This window comes from Lytechinus variegatus, chromosome 4, assembly GCF_018143015.1.
Source record: "Lytechinus variegatus isolate NC3 chromosome 4, Lvar_3.0, whole genome shotgun sequence".
Classification (NCBI taxonomy): Eukaryota; Metazoa; Echinodermata; class Echinoidea; order Temnopleuroida; family Toxopneustidae; genus Lytechinus; species Lytechinus variegatus.
In genome coordinates, this window is record NC_054743.1 from 18,411,531 (window position 1) to 18,430,550 (window position 19,020).

The 19,020-nt window shown below is 37.5% G+C and overlaps 1 protein-coding gene across 1 annotated transcript; it reads right to left on the bottom strand.

Annotated features, from left to right (window-relative positions):
- Positions 1 to 2,449: 2,449 nt before the first annotated feature.
- Positions 2,450 to 13,399, bottom strand: LOC121412850 (glutathionyl-hydroquinone reductase YqjG-like). Its single transcript, XM_041605611.1, has 8 exons — positions 13,363 to 13,399; positions 12,570 to 12,742; positions 9,744 to 9,816; positions 9,158 to 9,356; positions 7,181 to 7,274; positions 6,535 to 6,651; positions 3,909 to 4,025; positions 2,450 to 3,106 (listed from the first exon to the last, which is right to left on the bottom strand). Exons 1-8 carry the CDS (start codon positions 13,397 to 13,399, stop codon positions 3,008 to 3,010), a joined length of 909 nt encoding a protein of 302 aa, XP_041461545.1. The 3' UTR covers positions 2,450 to 3,007.
- Between the last annotated feature and the right edge of the window lie 5,621 nt (positions 13,400 to 19,020).

Here is a 19,020-nt window from a genome sequence, read left to right on the forward strand (position 1 = left end):
TGAATAACCGGGTGATACTCAATGAGAAGGTGCTGTAAGTATGAAGAGACCACTTTATGCTGACGTTTAAAAGCGATTACAAGAAGTTTGAAAATCAATCTATCTTTCATTGGCATGATTGGTAACCAATGTAAGCATGCGAAGTATACATTTATAGGAGAAATTGATTCTCAAGACTGTGTTTTAGTGTTGTAAACCATATACAATTATCAATATTGCTAATTACAAATGCATGAACAAGTCTTGCTGTAGTTTCCTGATCAAAATATAGCCTAATCTTTCTAATTTTGTACAGACCATAAGAAGCAGAACGACACTCTCTTGTTCATATGGCTAGACATTGTCAATTGACTATCAACTATAAACCCTAGGTACTTTCCCGGTCGAAGACTGGATTGATTGAAAGAGACAGGACGAAGCAAACGTCTTGTTCGATGACGGGAAGACAAGGGAAGAAGTTCAGTTTTCCTTCATTGATTGAAAGTCCATTTTCAGATGACAATGAAGATGTATCCTGCAGGAATAACTTTAGTTTAATTCAACCAGCCACCACGATTAACTACGGCATACAGCTGAGACTTTTTACTGAGCGGTTAATAGTACAAAAGATTTGTCAAAATAACAATTTTTGTCATATTCGTGGATGTTTGTGACTGTCGGACCGAAAAGTCCCTTAGATTCTATGACCAAAGGTAGAGTGCCAACTCGACCATTTAACATACTGGCAACCTTTCGAATATTTACACCGATTTAACATTTCTGTTTTAGATTGAAAAAATATCGTCCATTTCTTTCTTCTTTTTTTTTCTTTCTTTATTTCTTCCTCTACCGTCTATGGCTTACTATATCTATTATTGCGGCCCTGAACGGAAAGAACTTTACGACCAAGTTCAATCCTGGAGTTCAATGCCAAACAGTGATGTCTGTGCTATCGAACTCAGAGGAAAGGACTGGTTTCGATTTGCATTTGCGCCCTCTACAATCGAAGCCTATACAATTCCTCGCCATAATAATAACCACTTCTACAAAAAAAAATATCGATTGAGTATTGGCATTTAATACGCACCAAAATGACATATATTTGCAATGTCGAAAAATAAGAATGTCAGTTTCTGTCTTATCACAATAGGTGAGACGGGGAGAGTTTCATCAACATTTTGTCCGAAGTTGTCGGATCTGACAACTGATCATCAAAATCAAGGAAGTTTCCAGACCTGACACCTTGTTACTGGAGTACCTGTCGGATAAAAAGGGGACTTGTCTGACAAATTCTTTCATGAAACGCTCCCATGATATATTTATATGTAATCCTGAATTGGTATAATGAAACTATGGAAGATGGTTATGGTACATACATGAATATACATAATAGGTACTGATATAGCGCTTTTCCAGAAATATGATCAAAACGCTTTGCTTATGAACAGCTAATAATAATGAAATTATATTGAATAGCACTTAAAAAATATATATAAGGGTAGGTGCTTGATCTTAATGCCCTGTTCTCCTGCAGTTTAAGGAACTTGCCCAAAAGGCAATCCGGCAGGCTCATAACTCACAAGGGCTCTAAAACAACAGTCCTAGGCTTAACCATAATTCAAAACCAACTCACAAAAGCATCCCATACTAAAAAAAATGAACATGAATAGTTAAACCACTACTAATACCAAAATATCATAAGGAGAAAAGTTTCAATGAGCAAATAAATCTGTTTTAAGCCGAGATTTAGTCGTTTTTAAACTTGTCAGCAGACCTTCCTGTTACAGGCAGTTTATTTTCCATAATTTGGGCACAAAATTAGCAAATGCTTTATCGCCATATGAACTTATATGGGGGGGGGGAGGGCGCCAGTATATTTTGATAGGGGAGGGGGGGGGGGACAAGGCGACCTAAATATTAAGTTGTTGTTTCTTCTATAGAGGTACAAGAGCCAGGATTCATTTTTTTTCTTCCAACTTCTCTTTTTTTTGTCACCGTGTCTTCATTTTACTCTTTGAAAAGTAGGGTTGGTCTCCCTCAACCCCTTCCTGTATCCTCAATGAATGTTCTGGTAGTATCTGTAATTCGGGTGACATACTGTGCTTTGAATATGTCTTCTAATTTGGTCCGAAGAATAGGAATGAATGTATTTCGTTATCTACACAACATGCACACAAAACAAGGGCCTTCAGTTTATCGTACAGAGTGTTATGGGATAGATGTTCTTGTGGAAATCGTGTTTTACTTTTTAGACGTACAACTCTACAAGATAATTTGAAGCGAGTTTATAAAAATGCAGACAAAACGATTGACCAAAAGATGTTTGTACAGTTCTCTTATACTCATGTAAAATATTGGATGAAAACTAATCTGATGGAAAAATAATGACACCTTCATTTACATTAAGTCATCCTAAAAGATTGTCCAGTGACATCCATAGGCGATCGTTAGAGTTATGAACCTTTTTAAAAAGTTAACTCATATTCAGAGGAAAAGGATATATTTGTATATGTTTTGTTAAATTAAATCATCAAAATTGTAATAATTACAAATAGTTCAAAATGATTCTTGGCATTCACGATGACATTAGACAAGTATACAAGAACAAATAATAAACAAGCAAATATAATAAAAAATAAAATAACTAACAGGGATACTATAGGTTGCATTCAGAGGAAAAGTTGGTCTTAATTGGTTTACATTATCAGCTACCACACGTCATATCTACACACAAATCCCCCCACACACAAACAAGGCACTACATAACATGAATGTATTTTTATCATTATATCTTATTATACATAAAGTAAAAAAGACATGCAATTCAAAAAATCTTTATCATTGAAATAATCTGATGATCAAAATGTATTGAATCTATATTCTATAGGGGCACAGAGAACATCTACTTTTGCCCCCAATTTTGAAGAATATTGACCCATTTTCTGTGTTTCCTTATTCATGAAAACCTGGATCAGTCCCTGTGATTGTGTTTGCTCCATGGTTTGGGATATTCCTTATTTCAATCCTTCTACTTTTGGAATTTAACATCCCTGCCGTGTGGAGAATCGAAGTCGAGATCGGGCCCGATGGCGACGATGCCGTTAGGATTGATGTGTCGGTGAACCATCTGAATAACGAACCAAGATGAAAATGAGAGAGGACAGATTATAGATTACAAAAATTTTTTTCTTCATAAAGTTCGTTAAGTCAAATTTATAAACATCAAAATGGATATGTACCAAACATGATAGTTGTAAACAAAATGAATCATCCAGTCAAGTGGAGTATATTGGAAACATCAGAGACACATCAATGCTTTCAAGTAATGTTCCAAACCTTCAAGTCAATTTTTTTTCGAAATAACCCATACTGTAACAACACAACGATTGAGAACAAATTGCAAGCTAGTACGGACCGGAGTTGAAATCGAAAGAGTATACGAGAACAGACATAATCAAAGGAAAATGCAAAGATGAATGAAAGACAAGAAAGAGTCTTATAAAGACATTGTGCCCGTATTCTGAAGTCAGGTTTAACTTAGACCATGGTCTAACTCTGTGCTAAAATTATGGGAAGCCGAAAGTGTCAAAATTTTTATTTAAGTTGTATGTTTTGTTTATTATGTTTACTGTGCTCTTTCCTGATTCATCGATGGTGAACATGGTGAAGACAATCATCTATTTGTACTTCCTAGAAAATTATGAATGATTTGAGAGCCAAATGAGCTGAAATATGATATCTCTACCTGTAGTGATTTATGTAACAATTGGCTATCCATACTTAAACCACAACTTTAAATCTGAGTTTAAGTTAAAACCGACTTCAGAGTAAGGGCCACTGACGCTATTTTTCATTTAAGGATACAAAAACAAAGTTAGTATATAAAGCAAAAGAAACATAAGAAGTTAGAAAGTGTCATTCAAATTTACCTGGTAGTGTTTCTGGATATGTTCTTGGTCTACAGTCTCTCCGATACCCGGCATCTGATACAGATCACGTGTGAAACCCCAGAGATTGGGATAGTCCACGATCCGCTTCTTGTTACACTAAACAAATTAAAAACAAAGATTGTTAGATGTTGGCTTCATCTGAGGTGGACTCGGCCTTAAAAATTATATAATTCGTATTTATCCAGGGTACCCACTTCAGCTCAATATGAATTATGCTCCCAGTGGGCTCTGCATAAAGATTATGCAAGTAATTACCTTCAACCCGGGAATTCATTAATGTAGTAATTTAGAAAGTATAATTGCTATACGGAATGAGGATTGCAACTGGATACCATTTAACTAGCTATATAGCAACATTTTGTGCATTACCACACCCCTTTCCCGACCTGATGGATATCCGATTGCTCCCCCATTATCTCCATCTCAAATGACACCAGTCTACAAAAAACAACCACGCCCACCTCATCCCGACACCATCTGTCTCTTCGATGGTGCCTCTGTCGTATCCCGCTCCTGTTCTTTATCCTCCTATATTAAATGGGTCACATGGGAACATCACTTCGAGAGACTAGACACCTTATGATCTGCGACTCCCTTACGTCATCATAATGAGCAACAAGCAAATTAGATATTATATTACCATATACATGCATCCGCTCAGATCCATTAGGACGTTAGCCCCTACACAACCAATGGTGGTAACGCCCTTTTGACGCCGACATGATCGCATCCCTGACCCTCCTTTTACCCTATTCCTCATCCATCATTCATTGCTTACATGACGGCATGACGCTGGATGGGATATGTATCATTAAAATGACAATCACCTTCCCTATGCAAAATGAATTTTGAGCAGCCACTCGAGACAGGATCATTGCACGTTCGGGAATTTCACAGCCGAGTTATCAGGGTAACGAACGACGGGATGAGGAGCCAGAATTGAGATAGCAAATTGGAATAGGATCGGGCCTGCTCACCCCTAATCACGTTCTAGTTCTCCTTTGACAACATCATACCAGATGGATATAAGTACGAACAACCGTAATAATTGATGATATTCGTTTTAGCATACATATGAACTTTTAAAAATAATGATGCAGACCATCTGGGAGTTCTGGAGCGTTGTGGCCTAGTGGATAAATCGTCTGACTTTGAAACGGAAGGTCGTGGGTTTGAATCCCAGCCATGGCGTAATTTCTTTCAGCAAGAAATGTATCCACATTGTGCTGCACTCGACCCAGGTGAGGTAAATGGTACCCAGCAGGATTAATTCCTTGAATGCATGAGCGCTGAGAGGCAGCTCGAGCTAAAGTCGGGGTAATAATAATAATAACAACGCGCATCAGAATAGAATATTTCTAGATAGATGGCGCTATATAAATGCCTATTATTATTATTCTTCTAGTAAATGTATTATCATGTCTTTGTACATGTAAAAGTGGAGGAGGAACTCTCACTCACATCCAACCAACCCTGTATCCTCACTCCTATAATATTTTGGCAACCTATCTTATGTGTTCCTCTCCAGTCTTTTTGTACCGGCTGTTGACCTGACGGGTCTGTTTTGATAGACAAAGGAGACGCAGTTCATTGATGAGGTTAATGAATGTAGGTGATGATAATAATGATAATGATGACGATGATGGCGACGACGACGATGATGATAGTGATGATGACTATGAGGATGATGGTGAGTGATGACGATGATGATGAGAATGATTTTGATTTGGTGACGGTATAATGATATAATTGTAGCGGATGTTATTGGTGATGATACTGTGGTGATGGAGATTATGACAATAATTGTTGTCGGGGATGACTTGACGATAAGAGAGGAAATTGGTGGTGGTGTTATTGATGAAGATGATGATGGTGGTGGTGATGATGATGCTGCTGCTGCTGATGGTGGTGGTGGTGATGATGATGTTGTTGATGGTGGTGATACTGGTGGTGGTAATGATGATGATGAAAATGAAGATAAAAAGCCATCATTTATTGTTCTGAATAGAAATCTGAAAGAGAAATACTCCGAAAATTCATTTTGCCCAATCAATCGTGAGCCCAGCAGCCACTGCGCAGCGCCAGATCGACGAGGCTCTATCCCTGAGCCAAACAGGGTGCAGCAACTCTCGGTCTGACGCGGCCGGGATTTGAACTCTCGAACTTCCGATATTGAGACGGACGCTCTACAAAATGATCCAACACACCCGTTATGACGATGATGGTGGTGGTGGTGGTGATGAAGATGGTAATGATGTGATGATGATGATAATGATGATGGTGGTGGTGATGATGATGATGATGACGAAGATGGTGATGATTATGATGGTGATGATGATGGTAATAATGAGATGATGATGATGATGGTGGTGATGATGATGATGATGATGGTGATGATGATTAATATGATGGTGATGATGATGATGGTAATGATGTGATGATGATGGTGATGATGTGATGATGATGGTGATGATGATGACAATGATGGTGATGATGATAAATATGATGGTGATGATGATAATGATGGTGATGATGATGATGGTGATGATGTGATGATGATGGTGATGATGATGATGACGGCGTTGTTTCATAAGATATGACATACCTTGAAATGATGAGCGTAAACGACATCGAAACGTATCAGGGTCGTGAAGAGACGGATGTCGGCCTCGGTCAAACGATCTCCGCATAGATAACGAGACCTAGACAATACATCCTCCACCTATAAACGAGTATTTATAAATAATTCATTTATAAAAACAATCTTCTATTCATACAATAGAATGGATTATAAAATAAATAAATAAAGGTAAAATACTTGGTAATTTATTGGAGCAATATGCAAAAATGTATATTTTGTTCACATATTATTAAACTTTCATTCACGTACATGTACATAATTTATTACATAATAGGCCTATATAAAGCAAAATTATGAACTAGTGAGAGAACTGAAAACTTCTAATACGCATTAAATTTTGTTTTCCTTGTTTTCTATTCAAATAACACGAGGTAGAAGGAGTTGAATGCAAGATGAATACCAAACCTAAACAGTCGTTTTAGGTATAACACGTATTTTTTTTCCTTCATTAGGACTCTTTCAAGGTTTATTCCTTGTTGATCATTATCTTCTCCACTTTATGTAAATATTACGTACATTGCTACATAATTGCTTTGTGTGTGTGTTTTATTGTCTGTTGATCTCTTGAGGAGAGATAAAGTATTTAGAACTTGATGATATGATGATTTACCCTGTCCAGAGCTTTGAAGAGTTTGATCACGCCTTGGTCATAGGCTTCTTGAGTGGTGGCGAAACCAGCACTGTATACACCTATGTTAATATCTCTGAAAGAAAGAAGGGGATGAATGAATTAGTGAGAAAGAAAGAAAAAAAGAGCATATCGAAAGAGGGAAAGGGGCAAAGAAGAGAGAGAGAGAGAGAGAGAAGGGAGGGGGTGGGGGGGGGGGGATAATGATAGACAAAGGAGTAATGATTATATATAGACGTAGATTTAGAGATGACAGAATGGGATCGCGCGAAAAAAAGTTTCGACAACACAGATATAAAGGTGGAAATTACACTTTCCTCTTTTCCTCTATCGGCTTCAACCAAAGAAAGATAGAATTAAATATGATTTTCCTCACCATGGAACTCCATATACTTGAAATTGAATGTTTTTTTTTAAACGGCAATGATTCATAGCAGATGGATGGCTGAACTATAATTACCACAAGTATAACAACCAGTTATAATGACCACAACTGACCGAAAACCATTAAAAAAACCAAACTCATAATCAATAGACAAAACGAAGGAGTGACACAAATAATCTGATTTCATCTGGTCATCCAAAATCAACTTTGTTCATTTGTTTTTAAATGTCCCCATTAGTACAGACCTGAATCAAAAGAAAAACAATTAAAATCACACTACGAAGCAATGGCAACACCGAAACAGACAAATGCATCAGTTTTCATATCGCAGCTGCTAAAAGCAAATGACAGACATTAAACCAACTCTTTGGAGAACTTGAAGTCGAAATCAACAAAGGGCATACACCAATTATATGTAATTAAGGTCTAATTGGCACAAGCTCTTGCTTGAAAATAAATATACGAGGCGACCCATGATTCTTTCTATCTGTATGGCGTCTCTTTCAAATGCCATGCAAACTTATTGAAAATACATTCCATACGAAATCTGTATTTCCTTTTTTTAATGTTCCCTCAGTTTGTCTTAATAAATGTTATGATATAATGATATAGGTCAATTTCTAATATTTTTTAAAAACAATAATTCACCGTGAGTATATAGTTCTCTCATGATTTATGAAAAAATAATGAAGTCACGAATTTGTATAATGATGTATCTTTACTTCTTTTTGAAAAAAATCACTGTGTATACTATATTAATAGATTTTTTATTGTCTATATACTCACAGGAAATAATTCCTATCATCATTCATGAGATTCACTCAATAGTAATTATAACCTTGGGGATTCTAGATTATCTGTCTCCCCATTCCCCCCTTCAGACGGCGCGTTCTATTTTCAATGAAAACAAATTAGAACGTACATATGTATATCAATGGGATGTCCCAAACCGCAATTAATTTATCTGCTTCATTAGGTCCTTTCATTGATCACTTCCGTTCCAAATCAAATCTCGTCAATTAGCGCAGGATTGTCAACAGAGTTTAGTTTGGAAAAGTTTTCAATTACGATGAGACAATGATTTTTTTTCCTCCCTGAATTTATCAACGGTTTCATCTTTTACTGTCTATTTCAGCTTCTTTTGTCTCCCTATCTCATTTCATTTCCCCTCTCTCAAAATTGTTTCTATTTCGTTCGTTATATTTGTTTTCTTTAAAGGTCTTGTCATAAATGTGTAGTGACCAATCTGATTTCTGTCATCTACGTTGCAGTTTGCAATCTATTTATCGACTAGGATTTTACAGAAGCAGCTGCTTTCTGTCTCATTTTCTCTCTCTCCCTCATTCTCTCTCTTTCCCTCCCTCGCCCACCCTCTCTCCTTTTCCGCATCCTGGTTCAGCTATTTGGAGGGCCAAAAATAATCTAGAAAACTACGGCAAGCCGTCAATGTCACGGGCCTCTCACACCATTAGAAAATAGAAAAATATGGCAAGTTGTAAAAAGGGACATAATTTGCCGGTCATATTTCTTTCAAACTTGTTATAATAATGAGCAAAAGCCACTAGTCCACGCACTGAGCAATCCAGGAGTTGATATCCTCAATGGCTTCCATCAGTTCATCTGGAGAAAGATCTAGATTTCGCTGCTCCTCCGTAGCTGAGAAGGCATTGAACTGCTTGTTGAGTATACGAAGGACCTCAGCGGATTCGTTGTTCACGATGGTCTTGTTCTGCTTGTCCCACAAGACCGGTACGGTAACGCGACCATCGTAACCTGAACGGAATGAACGGAACCAAATCGTTTAGAACGGAATGAGGGAAAAAAACGTGAGGAATGTTATACGGGACAATAGCTATGTGTTTCTATGGTAACTAAGACGAAACTTTAATAAACACATTTTGATGGAATTGAATCCAAAACGTAATTACTTGTTACAACAACTCAATTTTAATACTATACATGTATAGTTAATTGATTTCAACGTTGCAAATGCCAAGTCAATTGCGGTACGAAAACATTATACAAATTATCAATCATTATAAAATAGCACATAATAAATATTCAAAATCCCATTTTAATTCATTTTCTACCTTAATATTATAACCTCTACAAGAGTTAGTAATCGATTTGTCTAGAGATTGTAAGTTTACATATTCTTACCCGGTTCTGCGATTCTGTACACCTCTCGGAGGTACTTGCAGTTATTGACAGTGTCTAGTGAAGTCTTTGGGCGCTGTAGGATTAGATGAAAAAGGGGGAAAAACAAGAATCAATTGCACAACTTTTCTTCATCTAATTCTCTTCCCCCTTTTACTTGATGGTATAAAGGTAGTAGTAGAAGTAGCAGCAGCAGCAGCAGTAGTAGTAGTAGTAGTAGTAGTAGAAGTAGTAAAAGTAGTGGTAGTATTAGCAGCAGCAGTAGTAGTAGTAGAAGTAGTAGTAGTAGTACTGTAATAGCAGTAGTAGTAGCAGCAGCTGCAGCAGCAGCAGCAGCAACAGCAGCAGCAGTAGTAGTAGTAGTAGTAGCAGTAGTAGTAGTAGAAGTAGTAGTACTGTAGTAGTAGTAGTAGAAGTAGTAGTAGCAGCAGATGCAGCAGCAGCAGAAGTAGTGTAGTAGTAGTAGTAGTAGAAGTAGTAGTACTACTGTAATAGCAGTAGTAGTAGAAGTAGTAGTAGTAGCAGCAGCAGCAGCAGCAGCAGTAGTAGTAGTAGTAGTAGTAGTAGAAGTATATAGTAGTAGTACCGTAGTAGTATAGTAGTCATAGTAGGCAGAGTGGTAGTAGTCAGCACTAGAAGTGACTCCGTAAGGCCATGCAGTGTAAAGCTCGATCCGGGGGGGCGACCCTTTCGAAGGAAGGGGGGGGGGTACGTCCAAAGAGATCACAACCCTTTGTAGTCAGCTCTTCTACTCTTCCCTGCCACTCACTCAATTTACTGTTTTTTTATTTTCTATTATTTCCCTTCCCGTGATCCCCTTTAACACATCCTTTCACCACATCCCCCATCTCATATATTTTGCAGTTGATAGCTCGACGATTCCAAGTTTTCCCGCCAAAGGCTCAACATCTCCATGACTCAATATGAAATTGTGCATGAAGGTGATACAACATGCCGCATGTTGCAGGGTGTCAGTATGCCGCCACTGCCCCCCTCGAGTCCAGGCTATTAAAACGAAAATGATCCCTTTCATGTACCTAATATAAATATGCTCTCGAACCAATTTAAATTGACTAATATTACAACAAGCGAAGCAAAACCCTCCTCTAAATGATAATATTTTTTTTTTCTCTTTGATGATATGTATAAAAGGGGTACATTTTAAACAAACGTATACTCATTGGTCAGCATGTTCCGTTCAATAGTGCAAAAAATGTAGAATTTGGTCAATATTCTTTCTACTAATGTGCTCTTGGAAATGGTATTTTTATAAGGTTTCATCACAGTCGTCAGGTTTCTTTTAATCATCTTCACAAAATTTGAAAATTTTAACAATACTGGCAATAATGTCATGCGATATTGGTATCCATGACCTCGCTCTCTCTTCTGGGGTTTCTTTTTGTTACGAATTTGAAATCATTTCTGAAAATAAATACCACTCAAATAAGCCAATATGCATACAGCCTTGATAAAAGGCGACATTGTTAGGCTTCACAATATTTCCTGAAAATGAATATTTTATAAGAAATTGATTTATAGATATATAACGATTCAAGTAATAGTGTACAGGCCTATGTGTATCAAACGTGAAAAGAACCAGCATGTTGATATTTAATTATACATTATACTTTTCACTGTGTTGATATAAAATAAATGAACCAGAAGGGTGAATAGCAAAAAAAAATCACTTAAGTCCTTATCAAAGATTTAAAACTATGCATGATGACACAGGAAACTGACAGTGAGCAATGATGTAATAATGAGCACACAATATGAGGGGGCACAAAATTCCAGAGCAAGCGAAGCGAGAGAGCAACATTTTTTCCCGTTTTTTTTTTCAAATGAAAATGTAATTTTTGATAGTTTTTTTCACATCTTAACCATTCCCTCTTCTATTCTGTTTTCTCATTTTCCTTTGCCGTGGAACCTTTCATTCATTTATTCATTTATTTACCTACCTACCTACCTATTCACTTATTTACTTATTTTCTAAAATCTTATTATTATCATTAATTATTATTATCATTATCATCATCATCATCATCATCATCATCATCATTATTATTATTATTATTATTATTATCATTATTATTATTATTATTATTACTATACTACTAGCATCATCATCATTAATAATATTATTATTTTTTTTTTTGGGGGGGGGGGTGGGGGATAGGAGGGCATATCCCCAAGCCTCCAGTTTAAACGCCAGTTACAATGAGCTTTGCCACGGGCCGGTGACTTCAGCAAGTTTCAAATAGGACTGCACGCGTGATGTGATATCAATTCATATCTTGATTAGATTTCAATAGCCAGAACAAACACTTCTGATAGGTTATACTTCGTAATTCCAAAGGTTCTTTATTCCGAAGGTTCGTAATTCCGAAGCACGTAAATTGCCTATACCTCGATGTTCGTTAATCCGAAAACGTAAAAGGGTTCGTTAATCCGAACATTTGTGGCGTTATTCCGAAGGTTCGATAATCCGAAAACGATATAAGGATCGATGATCCGAAGGTTCGTTAGTCCAAAAACGAAATAAGGTTTGTTGTTCCGAAGGTTCGTTAAACCGAAAACGAAATAAGGTTCGTTGCTCCGAAGTTTCGTTAGTCCGAAAACGAAATAAGGTTCGTTAATCATTACGTTTTCGGACTAACGAACCTTCGGAATTACGAACCTCATTTTGTTTTCGGACTAACGAACCTTCGGAATTACGAACCTCATTTCGTTTTCAGACTTACGAACCTTCGGAAATACGAACCTTCGGAATATCCGAACCTCCGGAATAACGAAGCTTCGGAATTACGAATGTATGCGCTTTTTATATACCTGATCAGTGAATGCCCATCCATTGTCATCTCGAAGGTAGTCTACAATGGTCATCCCTATCACATCTTCTAGGCCTTTAAGCTTCCTCGTGATGATGGTGCGATGAGCAAACGGACAGGCCAAGGAGACATACAGATGGTAGCGATCCTTAGCCGGTTGAAACTTGCCGTCAGCTGAATAAACAAAAATAATAAAAGGCATATTTCTTTAACACTTAACTTGTAAAGCTGTTTATCTGCGTTTTCTAAGGAACAACCATGATAAAAATGACAAAAGCCGGATTTAGCCGCGTGATTCACTACTTGAAAGAATTGGTAAAAATGGTGATGTGTCCGACTGGTGGGGGGGGGGGGGGGCTGGGCCCATGGACCCCTAAAGGTTTCACGGCTAATAAAAAAAACAAAACAAAGAGCAGTGAGGAAGAATTGTAAAATACGAAATAATATTCTGAATATTATACCAAAATCTATCACAAAATATAATTTTGTATCAAACTGGTAAAAGATTTGCTCGCTCACTTCGCTCGTTTGTAACTTTTAGAAATTAGAATTGGGTATTAAATTTTAAATAGAAATTTCACCCCATACACCATGCCCGGCTCCTCAAACTTTTTGGATCATGAGGAAGGGGTGGGGGTGGACAAGACATATTTGAAGTTTTACAAGATCATTCGTCTTCAAACATAGATTGTAAGCAACAGTAATGGGTGTTTTTCTTGTTATTTATATTTTCATCACGTTAACTTGATGTATAAAAATAACTGCGTTTCCTTGAAAGTGTAGCCTCCACGTACAGCTTACATTACTCAGTCTCGCCACAAAATCCTTCATTTTATATGTCAGGCAACGTGTACCTTCTCCAGTTACAAATGGTTAACATGAATGTAAAAATATAAATCCTTTGATTTTCAGTGGAGATACGTGCGGACGGATATCGTCTGCTAACGAAGTCTTTCCTTTCCTTGAAGGCAACGCGCTATATTGGGTCTGTTTTGTCCTGTTCGTTCCATAACCTTTATATTGGCACGCATCGCTCATTAACACACTAATTAAAGACAGAAATGCATGCAAAGCTTTCTCGTTATCATTTGGAAAGCTAGCTGTATTACATGTATTAAGTATTTCTTATGAACACGGTCATGACATTGCTGGTTCCAAGTAAGGCGAGTCTCATTATAGACACCCTAATTTTACTCCGTTATAATGGACTTTGAATGAAGACGTCATGGACATGGGAGATGTTGGGGGAAAAAACAATCAAAATAAGGAGAAAGTATAAGACATCTTGGAAGCGAACATTGAAGAGATAGGGAGACAGACATGACAATCTGATAAAACGACTGTCATTGGGTTGATACACCCAAATAAGAGTAGAAATTACACTGTTAACTTAATTTGTTACGGGGGGGGGTAGCCACACCATGGTTTTTAAAGTATGATGAGAAGAAAAATACAATAAAGTATAACACCCACCCCCCCCCCAAAAAAAAAAAATAGCCAAAAGGGAAGAAAATGATATAACAAGAAGAGGCATGGGGCATGTAACTGTAAAATAGGTTCCATGATGAGAAGAAAAATATAAGAAAGTATAACACCCCCCAAAATAGCCAAAAGGGAAGAATGAAGGGAAGAAAATGATATAAGAAGAGACATTGGCCACGTAACTGCACAATGAATTCCATGGCATTTCTTCGGGCGACAATAATTGTTCCGATCGTGTTGCATAAAACATTAAACAAAAAACAGAAAAAAGAGAGGGAAAAGAGAAAGGAATCGATACATCTAAATAAGATCAAAGTGTCAAATCCTGGAGCCCTCTTCAATCTCACTGCTCATATCATATCTCATTTTTGTGCCCTTCATGTGTTAAAACCAGGAAATCCTTTCATTAGTGAAATCGGTCCATCTAACCAACCAGTTGCACTGTGGTTTTGTCCACCCAATTTTGTGGGATCTTTGCCATAATTATCAATAAGATCACGTAGCAATGAGAAAAATAACAACATGTTGATAGGATCGTGGGTAGATTAACACGCGCTTTGCGCCAATAAATAAAAGATTCAACACCCCCACTGTCTGCGGCATTTTCTGCTCAGGGAAAGAAAAGGAGAAGAAAACGACTAACCAATTTTAACACTTTTTATTTTGCTGTCTGGTCATGATTTTAAGGCGTTGCCATGGTGACGTATACGTCATGAAATGTGTATCATCTATAATGAATGGATTGACTGACGATTAAAGATATTTTTGTTTCACATTAAACACCCGTCAATGTTGTTTGAAAGAAAAATAAGGGGACTTTGAAGGGACCATTATCTGTCGATTCTGCATGATCAGTCTCGGTGCCAAGAGGCAAATTCTACATTCTACAGCCACAAGATGGAGGGTATATATGAATGAAGAATAGAAAAATATGTTTTTAAAATTTCAGGGGGAGGGGTAACTGCCCCCTGCTGCGTATGACCACTGGCCCACTTGATCGGAAGGGCAGAGCCCCCCCCCCCCCTCATCTGTATGCCAGTCATCGGAAGGATGAAACGGCCAACATGGCCATGACCGAGTTAAGTATCAAGCCAAGTATCCAATAAACGACAGGTAATGTTTGATTAAGATTTCTGAAATGCGTCATGGAGTTCCAACGTGTCCCTCGGTTATTTGTTCATGATATTGCTCTCAGAGAAATGTTATCTGCATGCAGCAGTCCAGAAAAAAAAAAAATTCTTTTGCTTATTTGATAGTAATATACTTATACTCGATTGTGTCTGGTGACATTGCTAAAAATCTTGGCCATCAGAAACTGCAAGCTCTCTGCTGTAGATTCAGCCCCCCCCTCGTTTCAAAATCTTTTTTCGCGGCCCCTGAATTTCTCCGATGTTTCTCCGAGGGTTTGGCATGTTTAGGGGGCTATATTAATACAAACCATGTGTTTAATTTCTCCAACGAAATAGTGTGAACATATACCGGAATGAGGTCTATTGCGATCAGATGCAGAGATGCTTATCCAGGAAACAAGTAGCAATTTAGGCACGTCAAACTTCTGAAACAGATGGGACTACATCAATTTACTCTGTTTCCTTATCATCGCAGATATCTACCCAAACTTTGGCTCACAAGATACGGGGAATGGAAACAAGGGCCAATATCTCCCTGGATTATATTCATAAACAAGACAAGCGAGCCTACACAAGAAAGTGTAATGCACCCATGACTTTTGTTATGGAACCCTGGATAAGCGGAAATATATAACATCCCGTCAACAGGGTCGTAATGGTCAATAAAAAAAAGAAGATAAAAGAAAACATGACAGTCTAATACTGTAATCAAACTTTTTCTAGAAGCAATACTCGCCTGTCTATCTTTTGAAATTATTTTTTATAGCATATATGCTTGTTCTAAGTCCATGAAAGAAGAGTAAGATCTCTAAGTTCTATAAAATCAAATTTTGCATTAGACCAGAAATTTGCAATTTTGGAAAAACAGACCGAAGTTTGAGGTCGGATTGTAGTGTGTTTATCCAATGAAAAATCAAGTCACCTCGCAATGTTTGATGACCAAATTTCTTTGGAGTCTCATCTAACCTCCATTATGCCTAGTATTATAGTGTTATGAATATTATCAATATTATATATCAGTCTACTGAAACTTCCATGTAGAGTTGATTTCTCATATTAATATTCTTCCCATAATGTGTGTCGTCAGGCCAAGAAACCCCACGAAGTGCATAGCTAGGAATGGATCTTGACCAAAGTGGCCCCTGGAAATATCGTCATGTAATGTTGGCCACAAAATGACAATGGTCAGGGGGGGGGGGGGGTCTGTGCCAATATTTGTCCATGTTCCTTTATTTCAAGTACAACGTGTCGTTGTTGTTGTATGTACATGAATAAAGGCATATAAGCACGGTGACGTATTCTGCGCGTACTCCTGAGACTTATACCGGCGACTTGGCCTACACCACCTATTTCTACATGGTAATATGAGTAATCTTGAGGGACATCGTTTTATCCTTGTCATCTCTGTTGTGTAAGACATGATAACAAGTGCAAAAACCGCAACCTTCTAAATCTGACAATGATCATACACTGCAAAAACTCCGGTGTTGATTTAACGCCCGGAATCTATATATGTCCACACCAGAGAAGTATTGAAACAACACCAGATTGGAATCAAACCGATGCTGTTTTAATACGAATTGGTGTTGTATAAACACCTATCTGGTGTTGGACCAAAACGAAACTGTTGTTGTTTATCACTTCGCTGGTGTGGACATATACAGATTCCGGCCGGGCTGGTGTTAAATCAACACCAGAGTTTTTACAGTGTAATCAATACAGACAGACGTACAATCATCATAACTGAAGTGTCATTCTACAATAATACCAATGAGAACGACCCAACATGGTATGCCATTGGAAATAATGTAAAAAAAAAACTTTGGTCGGTTGAGCACAGAGATATACATACATCTTTATGACATGTACAGTGTTTCAACAATCATACTTCTCTATCGTTTTTTAGTCGGTTTCGTACTCCATAATTCTGGATGATGGTTCAGTGAAACATTGCAGAATTCTGAGAGACTCCACCCTGAAAAGGAAAGTACATGCAGAAAGTGCAGGAAACTTGATCAAGAAAAGTGAGATTGAAAAATACCTGGACATACTAACATTCACAGAATGAAGAAAGGAAGGGAGAAATTAAGTAGAAACAAAAGAAAAGGCGGTGTTGGCGTATATAATATATACCCGATGGTGCAGGCTTATGACAAGTACATTTCCTCCTAATTTCGTCGATCGATCTTTATGCAATGCTTTTCCCATAAGGTGAAAACTGTCACGGTATATGTTCTTGTATTAACCATGACGATGTCTATCTGGTCAAAGTTTATTCAGTATTTCAACAAGGGAAGGTGGTTTCAACCCCGGTTGAGGTTAACCGTGACGGTTCCAGATAGTAACCGAGTAGCATCACCTCGCCCTCAATGGCTTTCCTGAAGGCGATCCTCAAGAGGTCATTGTGGTCACTAGGGACCTACTCCTTCTTCTTCGTCTTACCCCTCTTCCTCCCTCTTCTTCTTCGTCTTCCTCCTCCTGCTCCTCTTCCTATTTCTTCTTCTCCTTCCTTTTCTTTTTCTTCTTCAACCTCCTCCTCCTTATCCTTCTCTTTTACATCGTACGCACCGCTTTCCCTCAATCTTCTGTGTATTCTTCTGCCTCCTATTCTCTTCTCATCTTCCCCTTTCCTCTTGATTTTTAAAAAATCAATTTTCATCGATCGTATTCATTCTATATTGAATGAAATAACAAAACATCATTTATAGATTTATACTTCGACAACATTCATCTACTGGCGAAATGTTTGGTTTGATGAAGAACGATACTTTTTTGGGGGAAAGTCCCTCAAATTTCCCATATCCTGTTGTGAGGGTATTAAAGCTACAGTACAGAAGCTCACAAAATATAATCACACCATGTCGTATATTGGAGAACGAAAATGAATATATTGATAATGATTTTTTGCTTATCTCAACACTAAGACATTATTCTTTCACTATTAGCTCCCCTTCTATTCAACTTTTTTTCTTACGCTGGACTTGATTTCTTTAATATCTATATTGTTAAATGACATGAACTACTAATCTACGAATAGTGAATGTTAAAATCAATTTGGTAAAATTTGACCTTAGAAATCAGTACAGATTGTTTTCATTTCTGTATGAGTGAAAGTTTGTTATGTTACTGCTCCCATCCCTGAAGGAGGAGAACGATATACAGCAACCCACGCTATGAGCTATCATCACTTCAAATCAGCTTCAACTTCCTTTATCTGGCCTGCATTCCATACTAGTCACAACTAGGGACGATTTTCAGAGGCATATCCGGGCAAAGCAGGTAAAGGGGTGTTCAGAAAGGGGAGGGAACATTAGCAAGCATGACGATATAGTTAAAAGCATCTGCTCACTAATAACTATAATATTTACAAAGAAAGATCATGACCGATCCTAGCTAGTCGTCATCCCTATGTGGGTGTGGTATGGAGGGGGGGGGGGGGTGACGAGTCTAAGGTAAAACAGTCATGTTCAGCACTGAAAAGATGGCGATAACTACCTGTTTAATGCATACAACTTTGCTTTCTCTGTTTGATAAAAAATGTATGATTCATAACTCGGAGGCTAAGGGATAATTTTTCATGCTGTGACGGCATGACGCATCTATTCGGTCCGGCACAATCCCATATATTTTTTTTGCTAAATAATACTGTACAGCAGTAATACAATCAGTGAAAGTTGTACCAAACACTTTATTTTACATAGGAGCTTTTTTTTTAAATCCGTGATTTTACTTAAGTGGTGGTAAAGTACAAAAGCTTAATGTTATGAAAAGCAAACGGTGTGTGCGTAATGTTTAATGTACAAAATGTATAATAAAAAATGTGTGTATATTGTTAAATAA

Bases quoted from the DNA above. Each gene is read 5' to 3' on its own strand.
- LOC121412850 (XM_041605611.1), bottom strand. From the start codon at position 13,399: ATGAAGGATTTTGTGGCGAGACTGAGTAATGTAAGCT. The intron at 9,357-9,743 runs GTAAGAATATGT...CATTCCGTTCAG, and splicing joins GTACAGAATCGCAGAACCGG to GTTACGATGGTCGCGTTACC. The intron at 7,275-9,157 runs GTGCGTGGACTA...TCTTTCTTTCAG, and splicing joins ATCAACTCCTGGATTGCTCA to AGATATTAACATAGGTGTAT.